Source organism: Quercus suber, unplaced genomic scaffold (genome assembly GCF_002906115.3).
Source record: "Quercus suber isolate HL8 unplaced genomic scaffold, Cork oak 2.0 scaffold_655, whole genome shotgun sequence".
In the NCBI taxonomy this organism is placed as follows: domain Eukaryota; kingdom Viridiplantae; phylum Streptophyta; class Magnoliopsida; order Fagales; family Fagaceae; genus Quercus; species Quercus suber.
In genome coordinates this window covers 24,738-51,289 of record NW_027070096.1, presented here as the reverse complement: position 1 = coordinate 51,289, position 26,552 = coordinate 24,738, and the positions used below count along the sequence as shown (strand labels likewise).

At 33.6% G+C, this 26,552-nt stretch overlaps 2 protein-coding genes across 2 annotated transcripts; both read right to left on the bottom strand.

The window, feature by feature from the left end:
* Window positions 1–2,922: 2,922 nt before the first annotated feature.
* Window positions 2,923–19,752, bottom strand: LOC112020912 (DExH-box ATP-dependent RNA helicase DExH7, chloroplastic). The gene is made up of 21 exons (XM_065765811.1): window positions 19,633–19,752; window positions 18,703–18,789; window positions 16,463–16,563; window positions 15,928–15,985; window positions 14,412–14,477; window positions 12,808–12,890; window positions 12,513–12,696; window positions 11,478–11,630; window positions 11,278–11,379; window positions 11,023–11,175; window positions 10,306–10,410; window positions 9,281–9,421; window positions 9,086–9,175; window positions 8,947–9,003; window positions 7,872–7,955; window positions 7,219–7,317; window positions 6,988–7,128; window positions 6,558–6,628; window positions 5,544–5,613; window positions 4,709–4,801; window positions 2,923–3,235 (listed from the first exon to the last, which is right to left on the bottom strand). Exons 1-21 carry the CDS (start codon window positions 19,750–19,752, stop codon window positions 2,945–2,947), a joined length of 2,349 nt encoding a protein of 782 aa, XP_065621883.1. The 3' UTR covers window positions 2,923–2,944.
* Window positions 19,643–26,288, bottom strand: LOC136061417 (DExH-box ATP-dependent RNA helicase DExH7, chloroplastic-like). Its single transcript, XM_065765812.1, has 9 exons — window positions 26,116–26,288; window positions 25,350–25,397; window positions 24,179–24,329; window positions 23,670–24,088; window positions 22,526–22,744; window positions 21,106–21,217; window positions 20,712–20,909; window positions 20,328–20,406; window positions 19,643–19,755 (listed from the first exon to the last, which is right to left on the bottom strand). Exons 4-8 carry the CDS (start codon window positions 24,069–24,071, stop codon window positions 20,345–20,347), a joined length of 993 nt encoding a protein of 330 aa, XP_065621884.1. The 5' UTR covers window positions 24,072–24,088; window positions 24,179–24,329; window positions 25,350–25,397; window positions 26,116–26,288; the 3' UTR covers window positions 19,643–19,755; window positions 20,328–20,344.
* Between the last annotated feature and the right edge of the window lie 264 nt (window positions 26,289–26,552).

The window sequence follows — 26,552 nt, the reverse complement described above, 5'->3', positions numbered from 1 at the left end:
TTATATACTCAGAACAAGAAATAGATGTTCATTTGCGCTATGTAGTAGCAAAATAAATTTATATCAGAATTGTCTGTGTACAAAAGTAAATTAAAATTCCATAAGATTCTTTTTGTTATTGAATTCATCATAAGATATGCAATTACGATATAACTCAACACTAATCATATTGAGGGGTGACTTCCAATTATGCCTTGGGGATAATATTTGTTTAACCACTGTTTGCTCCACTAATTCTTTTATTTTTTTTCCCAAGAATTCACTCTATTTTTTTCATTAGGTTTGGAATTTCATTCTGATTTTTCTTTTTATCAGGTTGAAACCAACAAAGTTTTTCTTCGAGATACTTCTGTCATCTCTCCTTACTCTATTTTGCTGTTTGGTGGCTCCATTAACATTCAGCATCAGGTATCTTTTTTATTTCTCCCCGCAATAAATGCATGTGCATCTGAAAGTGAAGTTACTGCTAATCATTTCAACATAAGTGCTCCTTGTCTAACAAGATGGTCATACTGTATTTTAATTTCATTTAGTCTTTGTTATGAACTGTACTAAGGGAAAGGAAGATTTGTGGAGACTACCACAAATTGTGTTTGGCTCGTCTATATATTTTTTACTTAAATGGTAAATTTATAATATTACCCTCACTAATGCAGAACTCTCTGTACACTCCCTTCAGGCTGGAGCATGATGTAAACCAATGCCCTTGTTAAAAAGATTTGAAAATTTATTTTTGTGTAGTGCCATATTTTCTTTTTATCAGTAAGTTACACATCTGACCCAGCAGTCTTGAACCCACAACCTTACCATCAATCCCATTATTGGGAAAAGAAGAAGTGCCATTTGGGCTAGAGTTCATCGAGGCAGAAGATCAAAGCAGGGTGTTTCTCTTCCATATATGAAGCCTGTGACATTCCTGTGGAGACAAGTATGTTGGGAGCTAACCCAGTGGACACTGAATGGATTTAAACACTAAGCTTAGTAAAGATGAGAATGAGGCATTTGAAAATCCTGGAAGGTAAAGGAGAGTTGTGGTGAAATTGGTTTACTTGATCTGACTTGGCTTGACATCACTTTTGCTGTTGGAGGTTAAGGCATCTAATTCAAAAATGTAGCTTATCAAAAGTGGATAACCGTGTGTATTAAGCACACAATACACCAATGAATTCAATCACAAGACAGGAAGTTGATCGTGATTCCAGCAGTGGTTTGATCATGGGGTTTATCTTGGGTCTAATGTTGATTGGTGGTGATCAATGATTGTCTATGGTGGTCTTTTTTGGCTTATGGGCAGTTCATGTTGGTTGTTTATGGTCAGCAGTCAGTCGAATGGGATGTCTAGGTAGTCGACTGTTGACCATGCACAGCAATAGTGTTATGGCTTTCATCACTGGTCGATTCGTGGTTTGCAACCCTTTTGCAGTTTTCTTTAATGAATTTCTTTGTCTAAAAAATAAAAAGGAAAAAAGAGCATCTCCTCCTTCCAAAAACAAGGTTGGAGGGTGAGGTCACGGTATTAACACCCCCCCCCCCCCCCAAAAAAAAAAAACTAATTATATAGTAAGATTCCATTATTCCAAAAGAATTTATTTTAAAAAAAAAAAAAAAAAACCCTTTTTACTAATCCAAGACCAGAATTCAGGGGCAGCTAATATTGAATCCTTGAAAAAGAATCTGGGAGATCAGAATTGGAATTTAATGACTGATATTGAGTTTATGTTGCATTACTAATCTGCCCACTAATCATTGAAGTGGCCATTCTTTCTTCAAGGATCTAGCAGTTGAAAAATCACAGAAACCCCCCTTCTTAGAATTATTTGGACTGGATTCTCTTGAAAGCATTAGCCACTGAATCAGTTTCAACTACCAAATAGGTGTTTATTTTCAGAGGCAGAGCTGCCATGGTCCCTGCTGCGGGAAGGGACAAAAAGACTCTTATTTTAGTTTAGTATTATTTATGTTTGCAAGTCAATTGTATTTCAATGTTTTAACTCATAGTAATTATTAGGCTATTAGTATTTAATATTCGGAACCAAAAGGCTATTTTTTTCATTCATTAAATCATCATCTCCCTTGAAAAGAGTACAATAGTTTCTGAATGTAACTCAAGCACACACTATCAAACCCCCCCCCCCCCCCTTCCCCTCTCTTTCCCTTCTTCTCTCTGTTCTCTGTGCAAGCTAGCCCAACAATCAAGGATCAAATGTGGACCTTGCACATGCAGAACAGAACACAGAGACAAATATCAACATGGAAATTGAAAAAAGTGCTTTCAGGATTCAAACAATAACCTGTTACTCTTAAGATTGAAAAAAAAAAATTAGAATTACAGGGAGTTTGTATTTTCGCAATCCTAGAGCTAAAGATAAAATATTGTTTTCTCTTGCTGAGCAATCAATTCCAACAAGACAAGTGATTTGCATAAGCATACAATACAGGAAGCTTATCAAAAAAAGGATAACTTAAAACTTGATTAGGCACCCAGACTACCGTGTTTGTTCTTTCCAGCACATAACTTTATTTTAGATTAGTTTATTCTTAAATCAAGAATGACAGACAACTTTATTTTCATTGCAGAGTAGAAAAAAAAAATGATGTTATTAGTTATCCAGGACTATACACAACTATTTTTTTCACCTTTTGTTATAAAAATAAATAAATAAATAAAATCCAAGTTTTTGGAAGAACATTGTTCTTAGTTGAAGGTACTAATTCCTGCTTGTTTGATGCATCTAATGAAGAAATTCTGAACCAATTTGAATCATAGAAGGCTAACTCAAAAATTAAAGGGAATTTCAATTTTGGGGACAGCATAGATACATAAAATCTAAACGTCATTTTATAATATTATTGTTGGATGTTGATTGGATTATGTTTAATAGCCATAATTTGATAAAACTAATTAAGAGACATAAAAATTTATGTTAATAGCAGTATTAAAGCATCACATCATTGAACCAATATTAGGAAAAGGACATGACAAGTAGGAACAAGAATGGATACATGGGATAAAAGTGCGAACCTTTTCAAGGTAAACAAGGAAGGGATACTGAAATGCTTTCAAGTTACTGTTGATAGAAGAAGGGTGTATGCTAACTTCTCTCCTTCCATCGTACCAAACAGAACGACCCTGTTTTACAGGACCAACAGACTGTTTAAGGCTGCCAAGAGCAACTCCAGCAATGCCTTGTTCAGTGGCCGCCACATTGGGATATAAGCCTGCACACAGTATAGCCTGCAAGGGTACTTCAAAAATCTTTGTTTAGAAAAAAAAGAGGAAAATGCTATACAGATCAGTTCAAATTTAGACATGAGACTTATAAAACAAAAAAAAATTAGACATGAGATACAACTCCTTGATTTTCATGATTATAGAGAATAGTCAACTACAAGCAAATTCCAAATACATGATCCATCAAAGAGACAAGCTGACATGCACGTAATTAACCACAAACAGTTGTTTCCTCAGATTCCATGATAATAAATGCAAAACATTATTAATTTAAGACGGAAATGGAAAACAAAGCCAAGACACAAAATGTTGACAGCAATAAGTTTATAGAAACTTGGTCCATGAGCATTGGCCCTGGTGATAAAGGGGATGTGTGAAGTTTTGTCATGCATTCGGTTTGATTCTTGCCTGGCATAACAATGTCCATAGAAATTTAAATGAATGCAAAGGGAGTTCAGCCATTTGAAGCCTTCATCCCAACTACTGAAATCCATTTAAAATGAAAGATAATTATATCATTCTGCTGTCTAGCGATGAAATTATTGTTTTGACTGCATTCCCATTGGTTGCATATGGACAAAAGCAAGGATGTAGCATACCTTCAAGTGACAAACTGATTACAAAATACATGCATATCTTTTACAACCATGCACCCCTTGCTACAATGTACAAAAAAATGTGGAATTTCAAGAAAAAAAGAGCACATTTAAATAGGGTATAGTCCTGAAAATAGCACCAAAGCTTAGTCAAGGCAACAGAAGGTGGATACCAAGTTACCAACAACAAATACAATCCCAACACAAAGTGCAAATGAATGGTATTGAAAATGTCTTCTGGTATTGCTGAAAAAGTTGCAAAGTAGTATAGCCCTAGATGTGAAGAAAATATATATATATATATATATTGCTACTGGGCATGAGCATAAACTGCTTAGCCCATTAGGGTGAATGCCCCTAAATTACCCAACAACTAGTTTTGGCGAGTGGGGTCAGTTGCACTTAAATTTTAGTAGCTAGAGGCAAGTCCAGAGAGCTCTTCTATAGAAATGTTCCCTACATTATCGAAAGTATATATATATATATATATTTTTTTTTTTTTATTCAGTTGTCCTACACTTTTTCCTTACACTCTGTTGTCACCCTACCTATTACTTAAAAACTACCAGAAACAATGTACAGTCTAAATGAGGCTACTGGGAAATATATACTCTTGGGCAGTCAAGTTCTTCTATTTTCGTTCATGTTTTCTCTTGCCAATCTGTCTCATCCAGTGGAGAGAACAACCTTGAAAAATTAGTGTGTTCACTTTATCAACAGACAAATGTATCACTTTTTATTTTTATTATATATATATATATATATGTAAAGGACAAATGTATAGCTCCACTTTATACAAGATAAGTCATTGCAAGAAGCAAATATAATCAAATGCTTTGTCAATATCCGGAAGGAGAAAATTCATCTAAATACAACTGACCTTTACAACAGATGAATGATGTGAATACTTATTGAATGGTTGCGATGCATCAGAAAACCAACTGCCAAGATTCTCTTTCTTTCTTCTATCAATCTGAACCATAAAAGCATAGAAATTTTCAATTTCATACACAAAGCATTGAAGATTGGAATTTAATGTAGAAATTTCCGTTGGGACAACACTTCAGAAAGGAAATTCAAAAAGATTATATTAATATTTAATTCAATTAAAGCATAACAATCCAAACTAAATAGAAAGAAAAACTTTGCATTTTCCAAAAACTCCTGTGACAGCATGCAATCTTCTATGCATCTTTATCACTCATGAGTAATATTTGAAAATAAAATAGGATTGCAGAAGATACATAAATACTTTTTTGAAAATGAGAGACCATAAGATAGTTGTGCAGCTTGTGCTTGTGCCCTAGCATCAATTGGTAGTGAATGCCCCATTATCAAGTTGATTTTACTCCTATATATGTAATTAACTTTGGAAAGGTGAATGCCATATTAGTCCTTTTCAAAGCATCAGCCACAGTTGCACATAATTACAGACTTCATATGACCAATACTGATTGAACAATTATTGGTTTATTAGGGAAAAAAGAAAACAGAAAAAAAGCCCAGGATAATACAGATCTGAAAGTAATACGTGCAAATGAACTCTATCAAAAAAGTAGCATAAATATCAATTACGCATTTTTTGATAGGTAATAATAATTTTATTGAAAAGAGACTACTAAGTGGAAAAATACATGAAGTAGCCTAAAGAATTACAATTGAAAATAATGACATAAAATATCAATTATCCATTACTGAAAAAAAAGGCAATGTACCTGATATTTTTTTGGAGAGTTGATAAGGCCAATGTCTGCTAGCAACGATCCAAACTGTATTCTCATGTCTCTAAACAAATATTTCAAAAAAAAGTAAACTGAGAAGAGTTGCGGTATAAAAAAATAGACAAAGTAGTATCGTGCCAGCATACTCTAAACACAGGTATGATATAGACTTAGTTGTTCTTTGGAATGATTCTGTCAACAGAAATTGCCAGGCTTTTACTTCTGATGATATGAAGAAAGGCAATGGCTTATGCAACTGCCTTTCAGAAAAAATATTGGATACATACATACATACATACATACATACATATATATATATATATATTGATGGGTAATGTAAGATATTATTATTAATAAAGCCAACCTGAGCACATTGGGGAAGTACTATGGGGGCACAAATCAAGAACCAAAATTACAATGATAAGTAAAACAATAAGGGAAAAAAAGGATATTGTAATCAAATCTGAAATAGGTTTGATTTGTTACACTGAACAGTAAAGGCAACCTAAGTGAAACCCACCATCAGAAATATGTATTTGTATGACAGGTGTTTCTGTCTTCAATGGGTGGTGTGCCAAGTAGGCTTGCAGGTTGTAAGTTGAGAACTGAATATTCTATCACATCACATGCAAATTTGCAACGATATCATCATGCAGAAGCCAATGAGTCATGTTCATATTGACATAAGCAATATTGTAGTGAAGATACCAATGTGACCAAATGCACATGCATCTGCATATTCTAGGTCTTACCGAGGAAGAAGCATATTATTCTTTTTAAACTAGTTATTCTTTTGTGGAAACCACAAACTATCACTTGGACCTCAGCAAGTACAAGATACAATTAGCTTGGTCACTAGAAGTATATGATTCTTTACTGGTCAAGGCAATATAAATAATTTTTTCGAAATAGGTTGCTCAAATTATGAGACAAGAAATATAGAAAAATAGTAACATAACAATTAATTCATACAAAAATTACAAAAAATCTAGAGAAAAGCAGCTATACCTTATCATGTACATAACCGAACCACTTAAAAAATATGAACTGCAAAAATGTTGAGCAGCTTTAACTCCTTTCTGCAAGAACCATGTTTATCATATCAGCAAACATTGTGATTCAAGACTACAAAACGTCATTATATTTAATCATGCCAATTATATATGTTACAACATTGAGAAAAACAACAGGGGATCTTCAATACTAATCATGGCTTATTTGATAGGCAAAAATACATGTCAAGAAAAAGGGAGTATCTACCATTCTCGTGGAAAGCGTAAAGTAGTCTGCAATTTGAATTTAAGGCAAACTGGAAAAAGCAATTTGGAACTTTAAACTGGTATTACACCAGTGGTGATTGAGTAACATGTATGAGTGCAACAGAGTGGTTTTTGGCCACTAAACAAAGCAAATAGAGGTAAGGCAAACACCCACTAACCTCATGCAGAATCTTCTCCCATTTCCTATAAGCAGTCATCATTAAAAGGTGGTCAGATTGCCTATCAACATCAATTTGATCACTAGGACCATCAACCTTATCACTCAAAAGTGCCAATTTTGCTCTTTCAACATTTTGCCCCTGGAAATCAAAACAGTTGTACATACTTCAAATTCTTGTTTCAGAAAAGTTAATCAGCAATTTAAATTCTTGCAACATTAATAGACAGACCTCATCTTTTGGATACACAAATGGAGATTTGTAGCTCAAAAATGCTGAAATTGAGAGAATGGGCGATAAGCAACCAAATATTGCTCCATATAGCATCATCTGCAGTTTAAAAGGAGAACAGTATGAAAATTCTACCAGGATACACAACAGTCTTTCATGAAGAAAAGTAACAATATCTGTTTATGTGTTTTTCTGTGTGTGAGAGAGAGATAGAATCATTAAAAAAGGGAATGCTGAAGTGTAAAACCAAGATAAAAAAGTGAGGTCCAACATGTGAGATTTTAAATGGAAAGTAGAGTGGAGGAGACAGAGATCAAACTCAGGACCTCCTACTCTGATACCATGTTAAATTACCGTTTCTCCCAAAAGCTTAAGCTATTGGAAAATGATAAATTTAATCATTTAACCACATAATTCTAACAAAACTTATTTTGAAAGTGGGAAGACCATTTATTAAATAAATTATAGTTTCAGGTAAGAACATAAACATTTAGGAGAAAAATACATCAATAACGTAATAGGAAAAACTTCACCTAGCATCAAAATCAAGAAATGCAGAGTCCCAAAGAATTATGTTAACAAAAAATTTCCTAATACCTCAATAAATTAATTTCCTATGGAGAGTAAAGAATAAATTATTATTTGATGCACACCTTCCCAATTAAAACATCGACAGGGAGTTTTGCCAAATGATGCCCAAGAGGTGTCAACTCTTCATCACCTTCAAGTGCCCCAACCTAAAAAGAGGCCAGTTGTACGGTATAATGTTACGCAGCAAAAAATAAATTCTTATTGGTGTGAAAACAAATAAGAATTTAATGACTAGTTAAGTAATAACAACCATAAACACTATCAAATATTTTCACAATATGCATAATTTTATTATTATTATTTTTTCAGGAGAAATAACATATGTAGAAACTAGTAAAGCTTCTTTTTTGCACTTTTTATTGCAAATTTTTTTAGTAATAAAAAATTTATATAGACAAAGGAGATGGTTCATGTACATCATAAGTGTACACATAACGCTCCTAGAAAATAAACACACTAATCATTTATGTGTGAAAAGAAGGGAAATAAATCTACAAACAAATTCATATAATCATATCACTTGTGCCTATGGTTCAAGAGCTCTCAAATATTGATCTCAATAATCCAGAATTCAGCTCCACCGCAGTTTGTTCTACATCACTGAATGTTTGATTGCCCTTTAACCCCATACAGTCCACATTAACAGAACTCCTGCTTGGCATATCAGCTTCACCAGCAAGCAAGTGCATCAGTGACCCTCCTAGACATCACCCATTGTACCCCAAACATAGCAAAAATAAAGGTCCATAACTCCTGAGCAACTGCACAATGGATTAGCAAATGGTCCACTGTTTTATTATTACATCTACACATGCAGCACCAATTTAACAAGTTGAAACCTCTTTTGATTAAATTGTGTCTGATGTTTCCCAAAGCCGTTGCCCATACCAAAAAACAGTGACTTTCGTAGGTACTTTGGTGCACCATTCTCTTCCTTTAGAGAATCCCAATTTATTTTATTAATAAAATTCTTTAAAACTTTTTTTAAATTTTTTTTAAAAAGTAATGATAATTATGGTCTTTAATTCAACAATCCCAATAAGTTCTATTAACATGAATCAGGCTCGCTGATTGTTTCCAATATTATCCATACATTTAAAAGTAAATCATAATCATCACTTTCAGAACCAAAACTACCTCATATAACAATGAAATTGCTGAGGTAATAGCCTCCTCCCTAGGAGGTTCTAAAGCCTGAAACAGAAGTTAAAAAATAAAAACGGTTAGATAGTTCCATCAAATTAAACATCTGCAGTTAAAAAATTGTGTTACTTACCTCAGATAAAAGAGGCTTTACATAACCCAGAGCAAGTAATTTAATCTGTAAACACAACTCCACTAGTGGCATCCGAAGCATCTCAGGAACCTTGGGAAAAAAAGATGGTAAAGGAGTCCTTTAATTAACAGAACTGGAGTGAAAAGCACAAGATATGCACCTTTAGAGCCTATTTTTTTTTCTAGCAGAAAGTACCTGAAAAGGGCGCATGAGTTTCTCAAATCTATTACGAGTATACAAGCAAAAGCATATTCCAGGTTTTACACGTCCAGCTCTTCCTCTCCTTTGCCTTGCATTTGCTTGAGATATCCAATCTTCAACCATGCTAGACAATTTCTATAAGAGACCAATTAAAACAATTAGATTCCAGGATCAATTACAGCTTACAGGGAGTACAGAAATAAAGAAAGCGACCAGTTTCAATAATTACCAAAGAAGGATGCAGCTATAGGGAGAAAGGCCTCTATTAGTGTCTAAGTAACACAAGTTGATCAGAGCAACTCAGCCCTCTTATGGTATCCTTTCTATTCTAATTGCAATGTTTACCACCATTATCTTTTGTACAATCCTAATTTAATACAGTGGCAAGAACATATTAACTCATTGGATTGATAGGTTCAGCAAACGTTGGGTTCCACAGAAATGGAACATCCTCCCCTTTGTAAGAGTAAGGTGAAGGATGGAACATATTCGAATCTTTTCCAACAATACAACTTTTTTCTTTTTTCTTTTCTTTTGGATAGGTAATAAAAGAAACCTAATTACCAATCTTTTCCAACCATAAAATTTCTATAATTCAAAGAAACCTAATTACCAAACCAGCATTGCATATTAGATCATAAGAACAAGCAAAACTGTCTCAGTTCTCTTCCATATTACAGTTGCAACAAAATTCCTAAAACTAATACAATGTCACTATCCTTTTGCAAAAAATAAACATGCAATTTGACAAAAACAAGTAATTTGACACACACACAATGCTAAACTTTATTAGGCATGTAGTATCTTCTTGTTACATTACTTCTCTTTCTTGAATAGATCTTGACAAAAAGGAGGAGGAATGCCAGAACATGGTCTTATCTTTGGCAATAAAATGGAAATTACCATACTACAGAAATATAATTGAATGTGCATGAGTGGCTCCAATACGAAAGATGTAACTGTATACTACTGCCCTTCTAATCAACTAAACATTTCATTAGAAAATGAAAAGGCATAACCTTTTGAGGGTTATAGCGATTCTCCTTATGCTTTCCACAGTCAATGACATATACCACATCGTCTATGGTTATACTCGTCTCTGCTATGTTTGTAGCTATAATGACCTGAGACACAAGATATTGAAGATAACAATAAATAAGTTTGGCACAAGGAGTCAAAAGGCAACAGAAGCTGGGAAACATCACACAAGTATATGTCAAACAAACAACTAAAAGTACTACAAAGGCATTTCTTCATCAAAGTGAGTACAAAGGGACTACAAAGACACATCAAGAGAGAACAATCTTTGTTGTTTTAGATCTTCCTTTAATGAGAATGGTCCAGTTTAATTAAGAATCCAAGCATCATTAACTTCAGACATACATATATTGTGAATTTCCACCATTAACTTCAGGCATATATGGCATTGAATTTTCTACACCAATTACACAAGATCTCATCACCAATTTGTGCATAAATTTATATTGGTGCATGAATTTTTAATAGATCACAACTAGAACAAAATGAAACAACAAGAAAATAAAGGGATATGACCAAATTTTTAATTCAAAGTTATAAATAATCAAGAACTTTCATGCACCAATATAAAGCAATGAAACATACAACTTATTTAAATGATGACTTAAATAGTGTACAAGATTTATCATAAATGGAAATCTGCAAATTTTAAATGCAAGAACCAACCAGCATAGGTGGCCTTAAATGCAAGAACTTGCCTTGCGTATGTTTTCAGGAGGACGTAAAAACACTTTTTTTTGATCAGTTGATGCAACGGATGAATGTAAAGGAAGAATCCAATCGGAAGATGGCCCACCGAATCGGTAAGAAGCAACTAGCTTATCATGTAATGTGTAAATTTCAGACACCCCCTGTTATGCAGTACAGCAGTATAAACATATAATAATATTTTCCAGGAGAAAACAATAACGCGTACATAAATGACCCAAGAAAGGATGATGGAAAGGACATACAGGTAAGAATACAAGTATGGAACCTTCGTCACAAGTTTCATCAACATGACAGATTAGGTCCTCAAGAAGATCATAATCAATAACATCTTCATTCACTATTTTCTGCACCCCAAAAAGGAAGAAGAAGAAAATGTGAATTTGTCAAATTATAAAGTCACCTTGAAAGTGGTCTCAGCATTAAAATCTTTAAAGACATTTACCAAATTCTGTTGAGTTTGTTCACTGTATGATTGATAACTGCTTGGCGAATAATAGGGGTTAATACAGTCTTCTGAGAGCAGAGAATCATCTCCCCATGCAGATAAGACAAGATTCTTCTTGCCCCTACGGTTATTTATGGGACCACTCTGGAACTTTGGCAAAGCAAGAGCTCACAACTTAGAGGATGACTATCAAAATAGTACTCCATAATCCAACCAATAATCATTAAAATAAGCAAAGGTGAAGGAAACAATATATGCCATTATTAAAATTGTACTCATTAATCCACTCTTTAGAAAATAGTATACCATAACAAATACGGAATAACCTGCCTGGTTGAACTGACATTATGACAAGCACCATAAAAACGGAGAGAACAATATTCAATCATCATTGTACATTCAATAATGGGCTAAAAATAGCTGAAAAGCATTTAGTCATGATGAACTACCATTGTATTAGCACATAAATCAAGAAATTTGGGTTAATATCTAAGGTACATGTATGGATTTGAATTTCATAATCAATTCACAAAGTGATTTCATAATTTGGAAACAGAATGCTAGATGCTTTGAGGATTGTGAATGGTCTATCCTTGATATAAAGCCTTTTTTTTTTTTACATTGCTCTCCTCGAATGGAGCTTAGTTTTTCCTTCATGTTCTTGTTTGTTCCTCCCTGTTCTAGTTGATCATTGTAATCTCGGTTCTTAATTTCTTCCACTGTAGTACATTTCCAGTGTACTTGGGTTGACAATTTTTAATAAAATTTCTTACATTATTTATAATAAAATAAATAAATAAATAAACTAGATCTGAGATAGTGTTTTCTTAATTCTATAAAAAAGTGCACAGTTTAATTTTTTAAACCTCTCAGCACATATTATGAATGTGCACAAAGAAAAGAAAATATTAGGAAAAACAAATAGATGGAACTATGAAAAACTTGTCCAGTACAACAGAGAAAAAGCTAGCAAGAGATGCTTAATAATTCCATATCAAATTGAGAATAATCTAGTACTCAATAATAAGATACCCTTTGATTGGTGGATGTTTCGTTCCTTATAGAAGCTGGAGAATCTGAAGCAACACGATAACTAATGCTTTCATATATATCCTCAAGAAAGTAAGTTGTCACAGGATGAGTTCTGCCTTCTGCAGTAATCACAGGGCAGTTACTAAAGTATCTGGAAAACAAATTGGAATCTACAGTTGCAGACCTGAACATTTAGAACATAAATAAGTCAAGAAAATCAAGACAAGCTCACTAAAGATGAAAACAGACAAGATATGCATAATTATACAATACAACAAAGTACAAAATTGCATACATAAGGATGATTTTCAGTTTTGGTGCGCCATGAGCAGATTGCTTTTCTATCAGATTCTTTAAAACAATGAGTAGGAAATCACCCTGTTGCAAAGAGGGAAAAAAAAAAAAAAAAAAGCCAATTATTTACTCCTTTTTCAAGTCGGTCATTATTTCTTCCTGTTACAACTTCCACATTGTAAGTCAAATTCTCTCCGTACAGGAGATCACACATAATAACAAGCTTTTAAACAAAGTAAATAAACAAAATGCAAACCCAATAAACAAAACCATGTGAGAAGAGGAATGTTAAATACTTATTCCACCTATTGACAAACAAATAAGATCCCCAACCTCTAGGTGGCACAGATTTTACAGTCGCTTATGCATCTAAGGCAAACAAGTGTTACAAGTCACACAAAATTAACTCAAGTAAAACCAAAAGTAAATATGTTGTCCATTAAGCAAGGCAGAGGAGTGACAGGAACTATGTTACAATTGCCAACATTTATGCTACTAAAATGCTTAAAAATGTGATATTGTGATTACATTTTTATCAAGCCAATTGTATGCACCATTTCCATGAAGGGGATTCATCAACATTACTAAAAATAATAAGAATTTATAGAGTAAATTTTACACATTAATTCAAAAACAAATCAGATCATTTGTTTCCTTTTCGCTCTTAATTAGCCTGAAAGTTTTTTGATATTAGCCTTGCAACAAGTGGGACTGGCCTTATACTGAAACATTGCCATGTTCTGCACATTCAAAGAGGTTGCCCCCCAGTTAGCAGCCAAATTTAATGTCAACTCTGATTTTGTATACCCTAATGCAAGTAGAAATTGGTGACCTTACATATTTAATTCTCCTGATCTTGGCCAGTAGGATATGGAACTGTTAATCCAAATCTCTTTGCAATCGGATAGCAAAGAAGATTAGTTTCAGAAATATAAGTCCTCTAATTTACTAAGATGGACCAAACACAACGTTCCAGGACCACGGATTATTATTAACTCATTTAAGAGACTATGACATAATTAAGTGGAGAACCACTTCCATTCAAAGGTTGTCAAATTAGCTAGCTTTAGAGCAGATTGGTTAACTAAACAGGAGTTTCTATCTCAGTAGCTTTTGATGCAGCCAAGGAGCATGGGCTTATTGTTTTTAAGTGTGTACTACACTAATCAGCTCTAACTCAAATAGCACCTTGCACATATAACAATAGGGTAAGGGTAAATTCATGAATTGACACACTACGTGCGTGTGTGTGTGTGTGTAATTTACTAATAAAGAAAAAAGGTTGCTACGGGTAACCAACAACTTCATCTCAATGTTGTTTCTGTCACTTTGGCAGATTCATATCAGATCTTTTTTTTGATAGGTAACAAAAACTTTTACTAATAAAGAAGCCAACCCAAGTACATTGGGGATGTACTGTGGGGCAAAAATCATGAACCAAAATTACAACAATTCATATCAGATCTACACAAGACCTAAGTTCTCCCTACTAGATCAAAACCATTCATGCATTTGATCAACTATGAAATGGGTAATGCAAATCAACTAATTATTTAAATACCCAATACCATATTTTTTAAAACTACCTAAAGTTAAACTACTCACCAATAGAGACCGTTCATGCACTTCATCAACTATGACATGCGTGATGTCAGTCAAGTTCTTGTCCCCCTGAAATTTAAAAACATAACAATTTAGGTTAATGTGCTTCTAAGGGGAAGAATAACATAATAATACAATACTTCCCCTAAAATATAACTAGTTATATCACCACGAAACAATAACTTTGGTAAGTTAAAAATATTTAAGTCACACATACAAATGTCAAACCAAGTATAGAATATTAAAAAAATGGACACCAGGGTCACTTCTAAAGACTGCTTTAAACTATACTATTAATGGTTGTAATCACAAGAAATTCATTGATCTGAAACAATTTGGTGAAATAATTATTATGTATCATTAAAGGTAATGTATGAAACACAACCAACTTCACTCAACTAAGTCTTATACCAATTAATTAATTTAGGATAAGCCTTTGATTAAAATGAAAGAAAAGAGTATATTCTAAATGACATTTAGTGTGTGATTGGCAAAAATTAAAAAACCAGCTTATTTTACTATTCAGCTTATTTTTGCTACTATTCATGGTTCTCACTGCACTTTTAGGTACTATTCATGGGTCTTACTGTACTATTTCAGCTAACTTTTACTTTTATTTACAGTACTTTCAACAAAAAGTTGTCAATTGCAGTAAAATAAACAGATCCCAAACAAACCTTTAATCATTAAAAAATAAAGTGGAGTGGCATTTCAAGTATATGCTTTTCTTTTTATTTTAATCAAAGAAGTATCTTAAATAAATGTTAAGTTCACTCCACTTTGAGTGATATTTAATACCCCTTATTTTTGCTACTATTTATTGGCCTCACTGCACTTTTAAGTACTATTCATGGGTCACACTGTACTATTTCAGCTAATTTTTACCTTCATTTACAGTACTTTCAACAAAAAGTTGTCAATTGTAGTAAAATAAGCGGATCCTAAACATACCTTTAATCATTATAAAAATAAAAAAAAGGTGGAGTGGCATTTCAAGTATATGCTTTTCTTTTTTATTTTTATCAAAGAAGTATCTTAAATAAATGTTAAGTTCACTCCACTTTGAATGATATTTAATACCCCTTAAGCATACTAGATTTTTAAGGCTGCAGCAAGAAAAGGGAAGGACAAAGAGAAAGATTAGTGATGTGATTTATCCACTAAAATTGAAAAAATAAAAAAAATAAAAAAAATAATAAAAAGAGAGAGAGAGAGAGAAAGAAATATGTCAGACAGCAGAATGATAATTTAAAATAGCTAGGTTGCCATTAATAGATCGGTAAGGGTTCATGAAGTAAAGCATTTCAAGCATCTTCACAATTTATAGACATGAAAAATTATAGTACTAGAACCAAAACAACCACAACCACAACCACATAACAATAATTTTTTTTTTTTTTGGATAGGTAACAACATAACAATCAAAATTTAGATTTGATATGAAATCAAAAACCAGCATGAGTACCATAGAGATTACAATAGATTCAGTAACATCACCCAATCAAACAGAAGAGCATACCGCAAATTTTCTCAGAAGAATGCCCGTAGTACAAAAAAGAAGCTTTGTTTTTTCACTCCTGAGATCACAAAATTAAAGCAAATATAAGTGATACAGCTGACATACATACATATATATAAAAAGTGAAAGGTACATTTCAATTGGCACTGCTAACATAATAACTACTTCAGTTTAGTCTTAAGTATCCTGATGGTGATCAGTAACTCTCTCTGCTAGTTTATATACGCACACCAAACAAAACAGCAAACACTTGATTCTATATACTATAAAGAACGTCTCAGCCAAACATGTCAACATCAGATTACTAACGAAAGAGAAACCCAAAAAGAAAGAAACATAAGGCAGAATCTGAAATCACAACTGAACTCCAAAACTGTATGTCTTTGAAAAAGATTTAGGATTAAAAAAATGGATTGTGTAAAACTATAGAATACTGAAAAAATAACAACAAAATGCAGTCAAAGCAATATAAGATGATGCCTCTGATATTATAAGCACCATTAAAAATCAATTAGTGGAGCAGGCATATGAACACCTTGCACTATCAAGACGGACTTGATAACCAACCAAAGAACCATCCGAACCTGGTGAAGGTTCACAGCGCTCATCAGCAACTCTTTCAGCCACAGAAATAGCCTACAGTACAACACAGCAAAGATAAACTACAGTTGCCAAGTAAAAAATAAAAGCCTGCCTGTGTTTCAGTATAAAGCAATCTCAAAATTAAAATTATTTGCAGAAAATCATGCAACAATCTATCTCCTAATGATTAACATGGCAGTTTTATAACATAGTACCAGTCCAGATTAAATATGTTTTTCGAGGATTAATAACAATAATCACAAAGGATGATTAACAAACAATGAGGATAATAAGTTAAATGGAGATAATATGTTTCCACCAGTGCATTTGCAGCTGTCATACTGCCTCATAATGCCCCTAAACAAGCCTCAAATAGATCTGCACTAGAATAGAAAAGGTAGAGCCAAGCAACCCAAGCCACCATCAAGACAATATTTGCAGGGGAAAATGATTATCAACTACATGATTTCAAGCAACAGGGTAATGATTTTAGGCATAATAATCAGATAGATGAAATATTTTAATTTGTGCCAATTTCCCTATATCAGAGAATCGAACTTTAAAAAAAATGTACAGAGGCAGATTAACCATTTCTGATGTAAACCTTATGAGAATCAGGGGCATTTAACTTTTTGGGGATCATAAAATAGCTTCATTGTCACTGCTTTTCTTGTCAATATAAAGTTTGAGATAGTACTTGAAGTGAAATTCAGAAAGAAACCACAAGAGCTTCTAGAACCACCACAGTATCCCTCAAACCCCAGAACTCTAGGTGCTTTTTTTTTTTTTTTTCTTTGGATAGGTAATAGATATCTTCATTAAAAAAAGTATGTCATGTTCATGATGATGAACAGAATGTATTAGAAACAAATACAAACAAATCAAACAGAGATAGAATGCATGAAATCAAAAACGGAAATACATTGTGTAAAACCCCAAGTACGAGACCACCCAAACAATGTCCCAACTAGCAAAGACTTCAAAGAATCCATAGATTTCTCAATGTCCTCAAAAGTGCGGGTATTTCATTCCCTCCAAATTAGCCACATCAAATAGGCTGGAACCATATCAATATTTTACATATCAATATTTTTTCTTATGACAGTAACCACAGGGGACCCACCCCAGGGGAGTAAATAAGTTTCAATTTAAATCTCCAACCAAAGGGTGATAGGAAGGGTTTTCTTCTCCAAATCTGTGATATGAAAGAGCATTTTTATCTATGACATCTTTAGGTTGTATGCAATGTAACACATTATTTAGTACAAGAAATACCACAGTTTTTTTTTGGTTAATTATTGGTAAGGTCATTGAGCTCAAATGGCACCTCTTCCCCCTACAAGTGCTAGGTGGAGAGTAAGGTTGAGGGTTCAAGGCCCACAAGGTGTGTGTTTAATTTACCAATCAAAAACAAAATTATTAGTAAGATTGGTATTAGGACCTTCTCCCACACCACATGCCTCTTTACCACCTAAGCTCCAAACCAGCTCCAATATCTTTTTCTATTTCACTTTACTGGATTTATGCAGAATGATAAGGACAATCTTATTTGTGAGAATAGTGTCACGACCTGAGGAATCACTAGCTACATTTGTGTTGTCCCACAAAGAGTCAAACTATAATTAGGGTTCTTCATACTCACTTATATAGCCCAAATAAACCTAGTAAACACCCAATATGGGATGTAGCACATGCAAGTGAAAAACTTTCACTCAAACAATCCAATCAGTATCCACACAATCCAAGGTATTACAATCTCCCTCGCTTGAATCCTTAATGTCCTTATCAGGTCCCGCATTATGCTACAACTCCTACCCCACACAGCATTATCTGGTTATTTCTAATTTTGTCATGGCCCAAGGAGGTTCCAGCCACATTTACACATCATCTCAAAGAGACTACTCAAGTTAAAATTAGTGCTCATTATAATCACTTATATAGCCAAGCTCAACCTAGTAAATACCCAATGTGGAACTCAACACCCAACCATTCAACACTTACACTCATACAATCCAATCCAATCTTATTCCACAATCCAAGGTATCACAGATAACATTGTATAACAAGAAGCAACATGCATGAACAACAGAGTTAACAAATTAACCAAGAAACTAAAGATGCTTTACATTTGAATTGAACAAGTAATGTTGATTGCAAGATTAAGGCAATACACAACTGAATTGAGATACTCACTGCTATTCTTCTTGGTTGCGTGCATATAATGTTACATTGTCCACCACATCCTGATTCAATCATTTCATCCAAAATAAATTGTGGAACCTACATAAAATGCCAATCAGATAACACGTTGTTGTGAAGTAATAGAAATTTATAGAAAATGAAAAGGCTACTCGATGTTCAAAATGATGACATAAAGCACCTTGGAAATATACAAGTAAATCAATAGGAAAATCTAAGAGAAATTTGGAAATCAAAAATTGAAGTACAATTAGTAAAACTCCATGTCCGAGACCAATCACACAAGGTAAGGAGCAGCAAAGACTTCAATTGATCAATAGGTCTCGATCTACTCAAATGTGCTACTATTTCATTCTTTCCACACTAACCACATCATACACACTGACACTAAATTCCATACATTCAAGGAATGTTTCCCAAACCAATTGCGCCAAACAAAGCGAAGGATGCCACCTTGTCCAGCAACAGCCTTTGAATTCCAAAAATCCTAGATAGTTCACTCCATAAAGCATGAGCAATCTCATAGTGGATCAAAAGATGACCGTTTCTCCACTGCAATGACACATACAACACCAATTGACGAGCAATAAACCTCTCTCGTTGAGATTATCAATTGTGAGAATCTTACCCCACCCAGCTGACCACAAAAAGAACAACACCCTCTTGGGGACCATCACACGCCAAAAACTCTTCCATGGAAATAAATAAGCATTATTTCCACGGATAGCACCATAAAAAGAATGAACATCGAAATTGCCACTCCCAGTAAACTTCCAAAGAAACTTATCATCCCCCACCCCTCTAGGCAATTTTATATAAATATGATCTAAAAGTGAGAATTGGAGAGCCCGTTTCACCAAAGCTCTAAAAATAAATACACCAATAAGTAGTATGCATCACTACAAACTAAAAATGAATCTTTACCTGAGTTGTCTTCCCAGAGCCCGTTTCACCACAAACAACAAGAACATTATTCTCCTTCAATAGTTGCAGAATATCACCCTTCAAAGCAGCAATAGGAAGTGCAGCTCTAGTTTTCAACATGTCCTAAAGGGAATAACAAGTATTATATAACATAGAGAAAAAAACATAATGTATGCACTAATAATGCACAAGGAGATATTAAAAGAACTATAACGGCAAAAATTGGAGTAAAACCGCAGCCATGCAAAGTACTAACAGCATGGAATATAATAATTATCCAGCATATTTATGTGACTTTCCCAAACACATACTGCTGACCCCAAACAATAAGATCTTGTATCACAATCAAACTCACAATGGTTAAGAAGCAAATAAAGAAAATATACATACAACAAATTGATTCAGTTTGCTTGTATGGGGGGAGTGATTTTTTTTTTTTTTTTTTTGTGGGGGGGGGGGGGGGGTGGGGAGAAACACTATAGAACAGGCCATGTTTCAAAAGGAAGGTGAAATTAGACTCAAGGTCCTCAAGATTGAATAAAATGCCTAAGACCCAGCAAATGTTACACCTCCTGAGGTACTAGATAAATGTCAACAAAATACAAGGCTTTCAGAATAATACAAAAGTTTAAAAGTTGAAGCCTACTTGAAGGGAGTTCCTGATAAAGGGAGAATTGAAAAAAGAATATAACAACCTTGTATCTCTGCATTTTCATTTTTTCTCATGTTTCTGTCTCAAATATGCACTCTCTGCTTCTTTCCTTTGATTTACTCCTGCAACATTACCTTGACAAAGTTAAGAGAGATAAATAAAAATTACATTTGTTTTTATGTTTCAATAATACAAATCGACTTGGCCCCCACTAAAACTTTTTTACAAATTTTGGACCTATGTTTATTGAAAGTAAATCAATAACCAGTTAGTTTAGCATCCACCTAATGTCTGAAATATAACATATCAAGCTAAGAGCCTAACTGTACTAGCTGATAAAATATTTGAAATTGTTCTCTCACATTTGAGCCCAAGCTTATTGGCACACAAAGAACAAGATATGAAAAGGATAAATGAATGAACATACTATCAACTAATGAATCAGAGCCAGCAAGAATCGAATTTTCATTTTCTTCAACACGGAGCTTCTGAAATTTTTCTGGAGGCGAACAAGCTGTAACATCATCAGAAGCAGCTGAACTAGAGTGATCCACATTCAATAATGAATCCACAAAATTAGCCCTCCGATCTTCCACAGTGTCTTCCACATCGGCCAATGATTCCCCTGTAAGGTCTCAAATGTTATAGCAATAGCCAACTACACTTACATGACATTTTGACTACCCCAATAAACAATATAATCTCAAACTACCAAAGAAATTTATTAATTAATCTTGAAAAAGGCAATTAAAATACAAAAAATTCAAACACTTTTAAGAGTTTCAACAATAGATCTTAGAGAAAGGAAAAGGAGAAGTCACCTTCCTTCCACTGCATGACAAGAGAAGCATAGGGCTCCATAACTAGTAGGTGAACTGGGAGATCTGGAAACAATTGACAAAGAGCAAATGCTGCCACTCTATTCTGTGCATCCTGTCATCAAAATAATTCATATAGGTTATATTCACAAGTAGCCAGCCAATTATCCAACATGTGAGTTGACTATATATATTAAATGGGATACAAGGAGGGAAGACAAACCACCCATTCTACAAATGGAAGGAGAAAACCCCTTATAAAAGATAAAATCACTAGTGATGAAAACAAAGTTTTAGAAAAAGGAAAAGCGAGACGAAAGGATGATCCTACCAAAGTGTAATGAGAATAAAAAATAAATAAATAAAAACCTGTACTAAAACAAGCAGTAAAAATCCCAAGGTCCTCTTTTTACATCAATATAAAAAATTCAAACCCCAATTTTTCAATTAAAAGATCATTTCCATCTCATTGCCAACCATGATTAGCCAAAATAATAACATGAATGTTTACAAACACACCAAATCATCCCTAATTTCATATCAGGCATAAAAGTTTCAAATCAAAAGACTATGCATGTTTCAAAAGTCCCACCTCCTTTCTAACCATAAAAATATAACCCAATAATACCCTGTAGGATCAAATCCTCAGCTGATAAATATTTGGGCAGCTAGAGACCATTGGAGCTTATCAACAAACTTTAAGAATTTCCAGTGAGATAGACAAAGACCCATTCTGCATTCTACATAAGTATGTAAAATTTCGGAAGAAGCAAAACTATAATTTTTTGAAGAAAAACTATAATTTAATAAATAAATAAAACCCTGAAATCCAGGTATAAATCGAAACTCTTATTTAATTGAGGAATAATATCACCATTTTTGTTTAATAAGATACCAAAGTGGTGGATTATTAAAGTGAACTAACATTAAATTAACCAAAAACAAAACCAAGTGAACAAACATTAAAAGATTAACAATATATTTGCACAAGTTAAATGCATCTTTTTTTCTTTTTCATTTTTTGTGTGTGTGGATAAATCATACAAGCTAAATGCATCTATAATGTCAAAATCTACATCAATGTCCTAGAAGTCCAGAGTCCAGACCACTACAAGATGTTAAAAATAAAAATAAAACAATTAGGACATCAACATACATATACACATGCAGTATGAAAATATATGAGCATTGTTCACAGTTAATTCTTGTTATTTTTTTATATTAGCATGATATTTTATATTTATATATTCTTGTAATCATGCCATAAACCTTTATATAAATATGTGCTAGGGTGAGGGACTGACTAATGCAGCCCTAGACCTTTTCTCAATTTCTCTCCATTCTTCTTTTATCTCCCTTGACCCTAATACCTCATATTCTACTATTCAACTAGCATGAACGGCACAGGGAATAGTAAGAGTACCTCAGCAGATTCAAAAGTTTCATCCTGATTTGGAAGCTGAAGGGTAATCAGTCCCCCAGCTTTTCTGCTCTTGCCCCTCCCACTAGCTTTACGCAAAACACTGACAGCATAAGAGAAACTATTTCCTTTGCTATGTACTTTATTAAATTTTGGAGCTTCCCACCCTGATCTTTGACATAATTGATGAAGAACAGCCTTGGGAATTTTTTGTGGGTCCCCCTATCATTGCATATCACAGAATACAATGAAAATCAGATAAAAATTGCAACAAATAGAAGATAAATAAAAGCATATGAGCAACACGAAAAGCAAAAAGAGGACAAACAATTAGCATTTTGAAGTTCTAATGCAAGTCCACCAATTAGAAAAGATATAAGGTTTTTTATATGGTAATCAGAAATGCGGACATGCCACTTTGTTACAATTGAGGGTGTGCATGGGTTGGGTTGGATGGATTTTTCAACTAAACACAACCCATCACATGCATAGAAACCAACCCAACCCAACCCTGGTTGCATCGGTGGGTTGTGTTTACATGTTTTTTTTTTTTTTTTTGGATAGGGTGATTATGTGTTTCATGCCTGGTAAAAACTTGGATTCTCATTAATTATTTAATTTTTTTTATAATAAATTATTACAATTCACATAATATGCTTAAATTATACTGCGAATTTCCAAATTCATCAAAACCAATTCTTAAAATACTAAATAAATAAAACTAAAAAATTAAAATAAGTGTAATAAAATAAAATTATATATATAGTGAGTTAAAACCATCAAACTAAACCCAACCCAAAACTCAAATAAAATTCCAACTCAACCCAACCCACAAAAACCAACCCGAGGCATCGGTTTGAGTTGGATTGGGTTGGGTCGATTTCATTTCATCAGGTTGGTAGGTTTGATGCACACCCTTAATTACAGTGACGTATCATTTTTTTTATGAAGTTTACAATCACGCATCAAATACTGTACTTTTAGAGTCTTCTAACACAAAATTACAGCACCAAAAACCTTTTGAATTGTATCTATTTCCAGTTAAATATGAGAAGTAAAAGCTACACATCACTTAAATTTGATTACAAGTCAAATATTTCATATTATAATCAATGGTATTATTTCCAAATGCCATCTAATAAATTACCTTCTTCCAGATGCCATCCAACTTTTCTAAATTCTTCTCATTATATAATTTTCTCATCTTTTCTTGCTTCTGAAGTTTCAAAACTTCAGGAGGTAAAACATCATTAGATGTCACATCTTCTGAAAAGAAACCACCAAGCTCTACATCATCTGACTCTTCTTCCGCAGCAGGTTTTTCCTGAATAGGTGAACTAGGAGAAGATTTGATTGAATTCTCCTTTGAGCCACAGAAATCCACATCATTTCCATCAAATGTTGACTCATCTGCACCCACAACAAAGGGCAAACCATCCTCAACATTGCACAATGTTGTTATCTCAGAGTAACTGTAAGGCATGGAACTCGTAGTTGTGTCCCCAGATGTACAAACAGCAGCTCGTTCATGTTCTACTTCTAATGCCATGATGTTATCCGATAATCCTGCTCAGAAAAATTAAACAGCAGATTAAAAAATGTGCTAAAAAAAAATGCTTAATATAAATCAGGAAAAAAAAAATTATAATTTTTAACCTAGGGCAGACAATTCTTGTTTAAGTTTGCGGATGATATTGCCTGCCTGCTCCTGGCTTTTCTTATCCCTTTTTTCCTTGGCTCTTGTTGCTTCCAACCGTGCAGCATGGTACTCCTTTGCTATAACATCATAAGACCTAGGCCCAGAGACCTATTGCAATAAAAATAAAAGATGAAAAGAGATAGTCAGTATCTTAAGGAAGAGAGTGTATATATATATATATATATATAATAGAAAAATAGTAATACCACTTTACATCAGAGACCATAGAAACCTTGGTAGAGACAATCACAGAACATCAAGAACTATACTTTCTCTATAAAGAGCTAGTCTACATTGCTTTTGCACTCTCACAAACACGTGAAAGGAAAGGCCCATTGACACCAGCGTAAAACTTAATTGGTTTTTATACTGTTCCATTAGTTTTTTTTTTTTGTAAGATCTATATGTTGGTAAAGCCACCAATGGATTCATTCCCTCCCTTTATGCATCATGCTAGTCAAATATCAATTCAGTTAGGAACCAAGAATTGTCCCATCCATATACTGTTGCAATTTAAACGTTTTTTCTAAAAAAATGAGCTTGTGGAATGTGGATCTGATAGAAAGTGAATGGATTGATGTGAGATTTAGTATGCATAATGGGTATGTAGAGAACTCCACATTTGTTTTTGCTTAGTGTCATACAATGTTCACAACCAGTCCCAAGTCAAAAAAAAGAAGAGGGTTGTGATAAATTGATGACCAGATTAAAATTTAGCCATTTTATTATGAATGGATCCACTACAAATACATGTTAAGATATCCTCACATCCCCTACTAGTGATACACTGCATCCAACCCCAGATGCAATGAAAGTGAGCAAGGGTTAGCTTGGGCATTCCCTGTAAACAAAACGCTACATTGGCACTTGGGTGTAATGAAAATTGGGTAACAGTTCTCACTGTTAGTCCAAGAGAATAAGATTTTTATAGGCACCTGGAATACAAGGTTTTTAATTGGGAAACTAATGGAAATCTAGAGAAATTGAACTTACACAATATAACTTATGGTATACAAGAAAAAATAAAGATAACAATGGGGTAGGGATAACATAGATGGAAGTCTTCAAAAAGAAGTTGCTCAGATTAGGAAAATAGTATAGATGATGGTGGCAAACAATTGAAAGTACCTCTTGAAGAGAATAAACTGCATCATCTTCCCATGTTGTGGATTCGTCCTGCAAATAACATAGAACTATTATTAATTCCTTTACTGCATTAACTATTTCCCATAACAGTATTCTTTTAAATACATATAAAGATACATCCACACACTAGACAAAAATGTTCAAAAGATTTTGAAATGCACACTGCAAGGCAAACCTGATATGGTTCATCAAAATAAAAGAAAATGGAAATGCACTTGATAAACAACAAAACACATTCCACGAGATGGCAGTTGAAAAACCATAATGAATTAAGAAGGCAATGGCCATCTTAAGCACAAAAGCTTGCTAAATAGATAGCACCAACAGCAAAATAATCTTGAGCTTCAAACTTCTAAAGCGGTAACTGAAGTCAAACTCAGAATTTAATTTACTTATAAAAATAAACAGTCAAAATCAGAACTCCTTTTTCAGTAGATTTATTCATTAGATGATTTCTTCTTTAAAATAAAAGAGAAACCAACAGAAATAATTGGGAAGGGGGGAATACAAGAGAGAGAAGATAAGGAAAACTACACTCATCAATGCTCAATGAATTGGGGAATTAATAGTGAATCTCTTTCAAATGTAGACTGTAATCCAGTTTTTTTTTTTTTTTTTTTTTTTTTTTTTTTTTTTTTGTGTGTGTGTGTGTGTGTAAATGCCAGACTACCTCCTAAATTATCACTTTTTGATAAGTAACATAGCAATTAAAATTTTGTCAAGCGAATAACCTAAAAACTTCACTTACCCAAAAAAAATCCCAAATTTCTCAATTAACATAAGCCTCCATTGATGTCAAATATTATTCAATGTCTTGTCATCAAGGGATCAACCCAAGGAAGAAATTATGCTGCCATATCAACAGATTAAACATAAAAAGAGAGATAAAGTATATAGAGATTAATTGAATTTTCTAACAATTTTCGCTAGAACATCTTTTTTTTTTTTTTTTTTGATTTGTACAAAAGATGTATATTCAAAAAGCTGCCTTCATGCAAACAGGGCATAAAGCAAATCAAAGATTACAAAAAGAGAAAGGCAAAGGACAAAGAAGAAGAGAACTAAGAAACAAAGGGAGAGAATAACTAGATGTGAGTCCCCAAGCCCTAGACCAGTCAAAAAGAGAACCACTAAAAGAAGCAAGCAACTGGTCATGTCCAAGTCCTCAAAAGTCCGCCGATTACG

Excerpts from the sequence above, each read along its gene's own strand:
- LOC112020912 (XM_065765811.1), bottom strand. The coding sequence starts at position 19,752 with ATGTTGAAAACTAGAGCTGCACTTCCTATTGCTGCTTTGAAGGGTGAT. Across the intron at positions 12,697-12,807 it reads AAACTGAAAATCATCCTTAT|GTCTGCAACTGTAGATTCCA; the intron begins GTATGCAATTTT and ends CTAAATGTTCAG. Across the intron at positions 11,631-12,512 it reads AAACATCCACCAATCAAAGG|TTCCAGAGTGGTCCCATAAA; the intron begins GTATCTTATTAT and ends GCTTTGCCAAAG.
- LOC136061417 (XM_065765812.1), bottom strand. The coding sequence starts at position 24,071 with ATGGCATTAGAAGTAGAACATGAACGAGCTGCTGTTTGTACATCTGGG. Across the intron at positions 22,745-23,669 it reads TGGATGGCATCTGGAAGAAG|GGGGACCCACAAAAAATTCC; the intron begins GTAATTTATTAG and ends ATGCAATGATAG. Across the intron at positions 20,910-21,105 it reads TGTCATGCAGTGGAAGGAAG|GGGAATCATTGGCCGATGTG; the intron begins GTGACTTCTCCT and ends GAGACCTTACAG.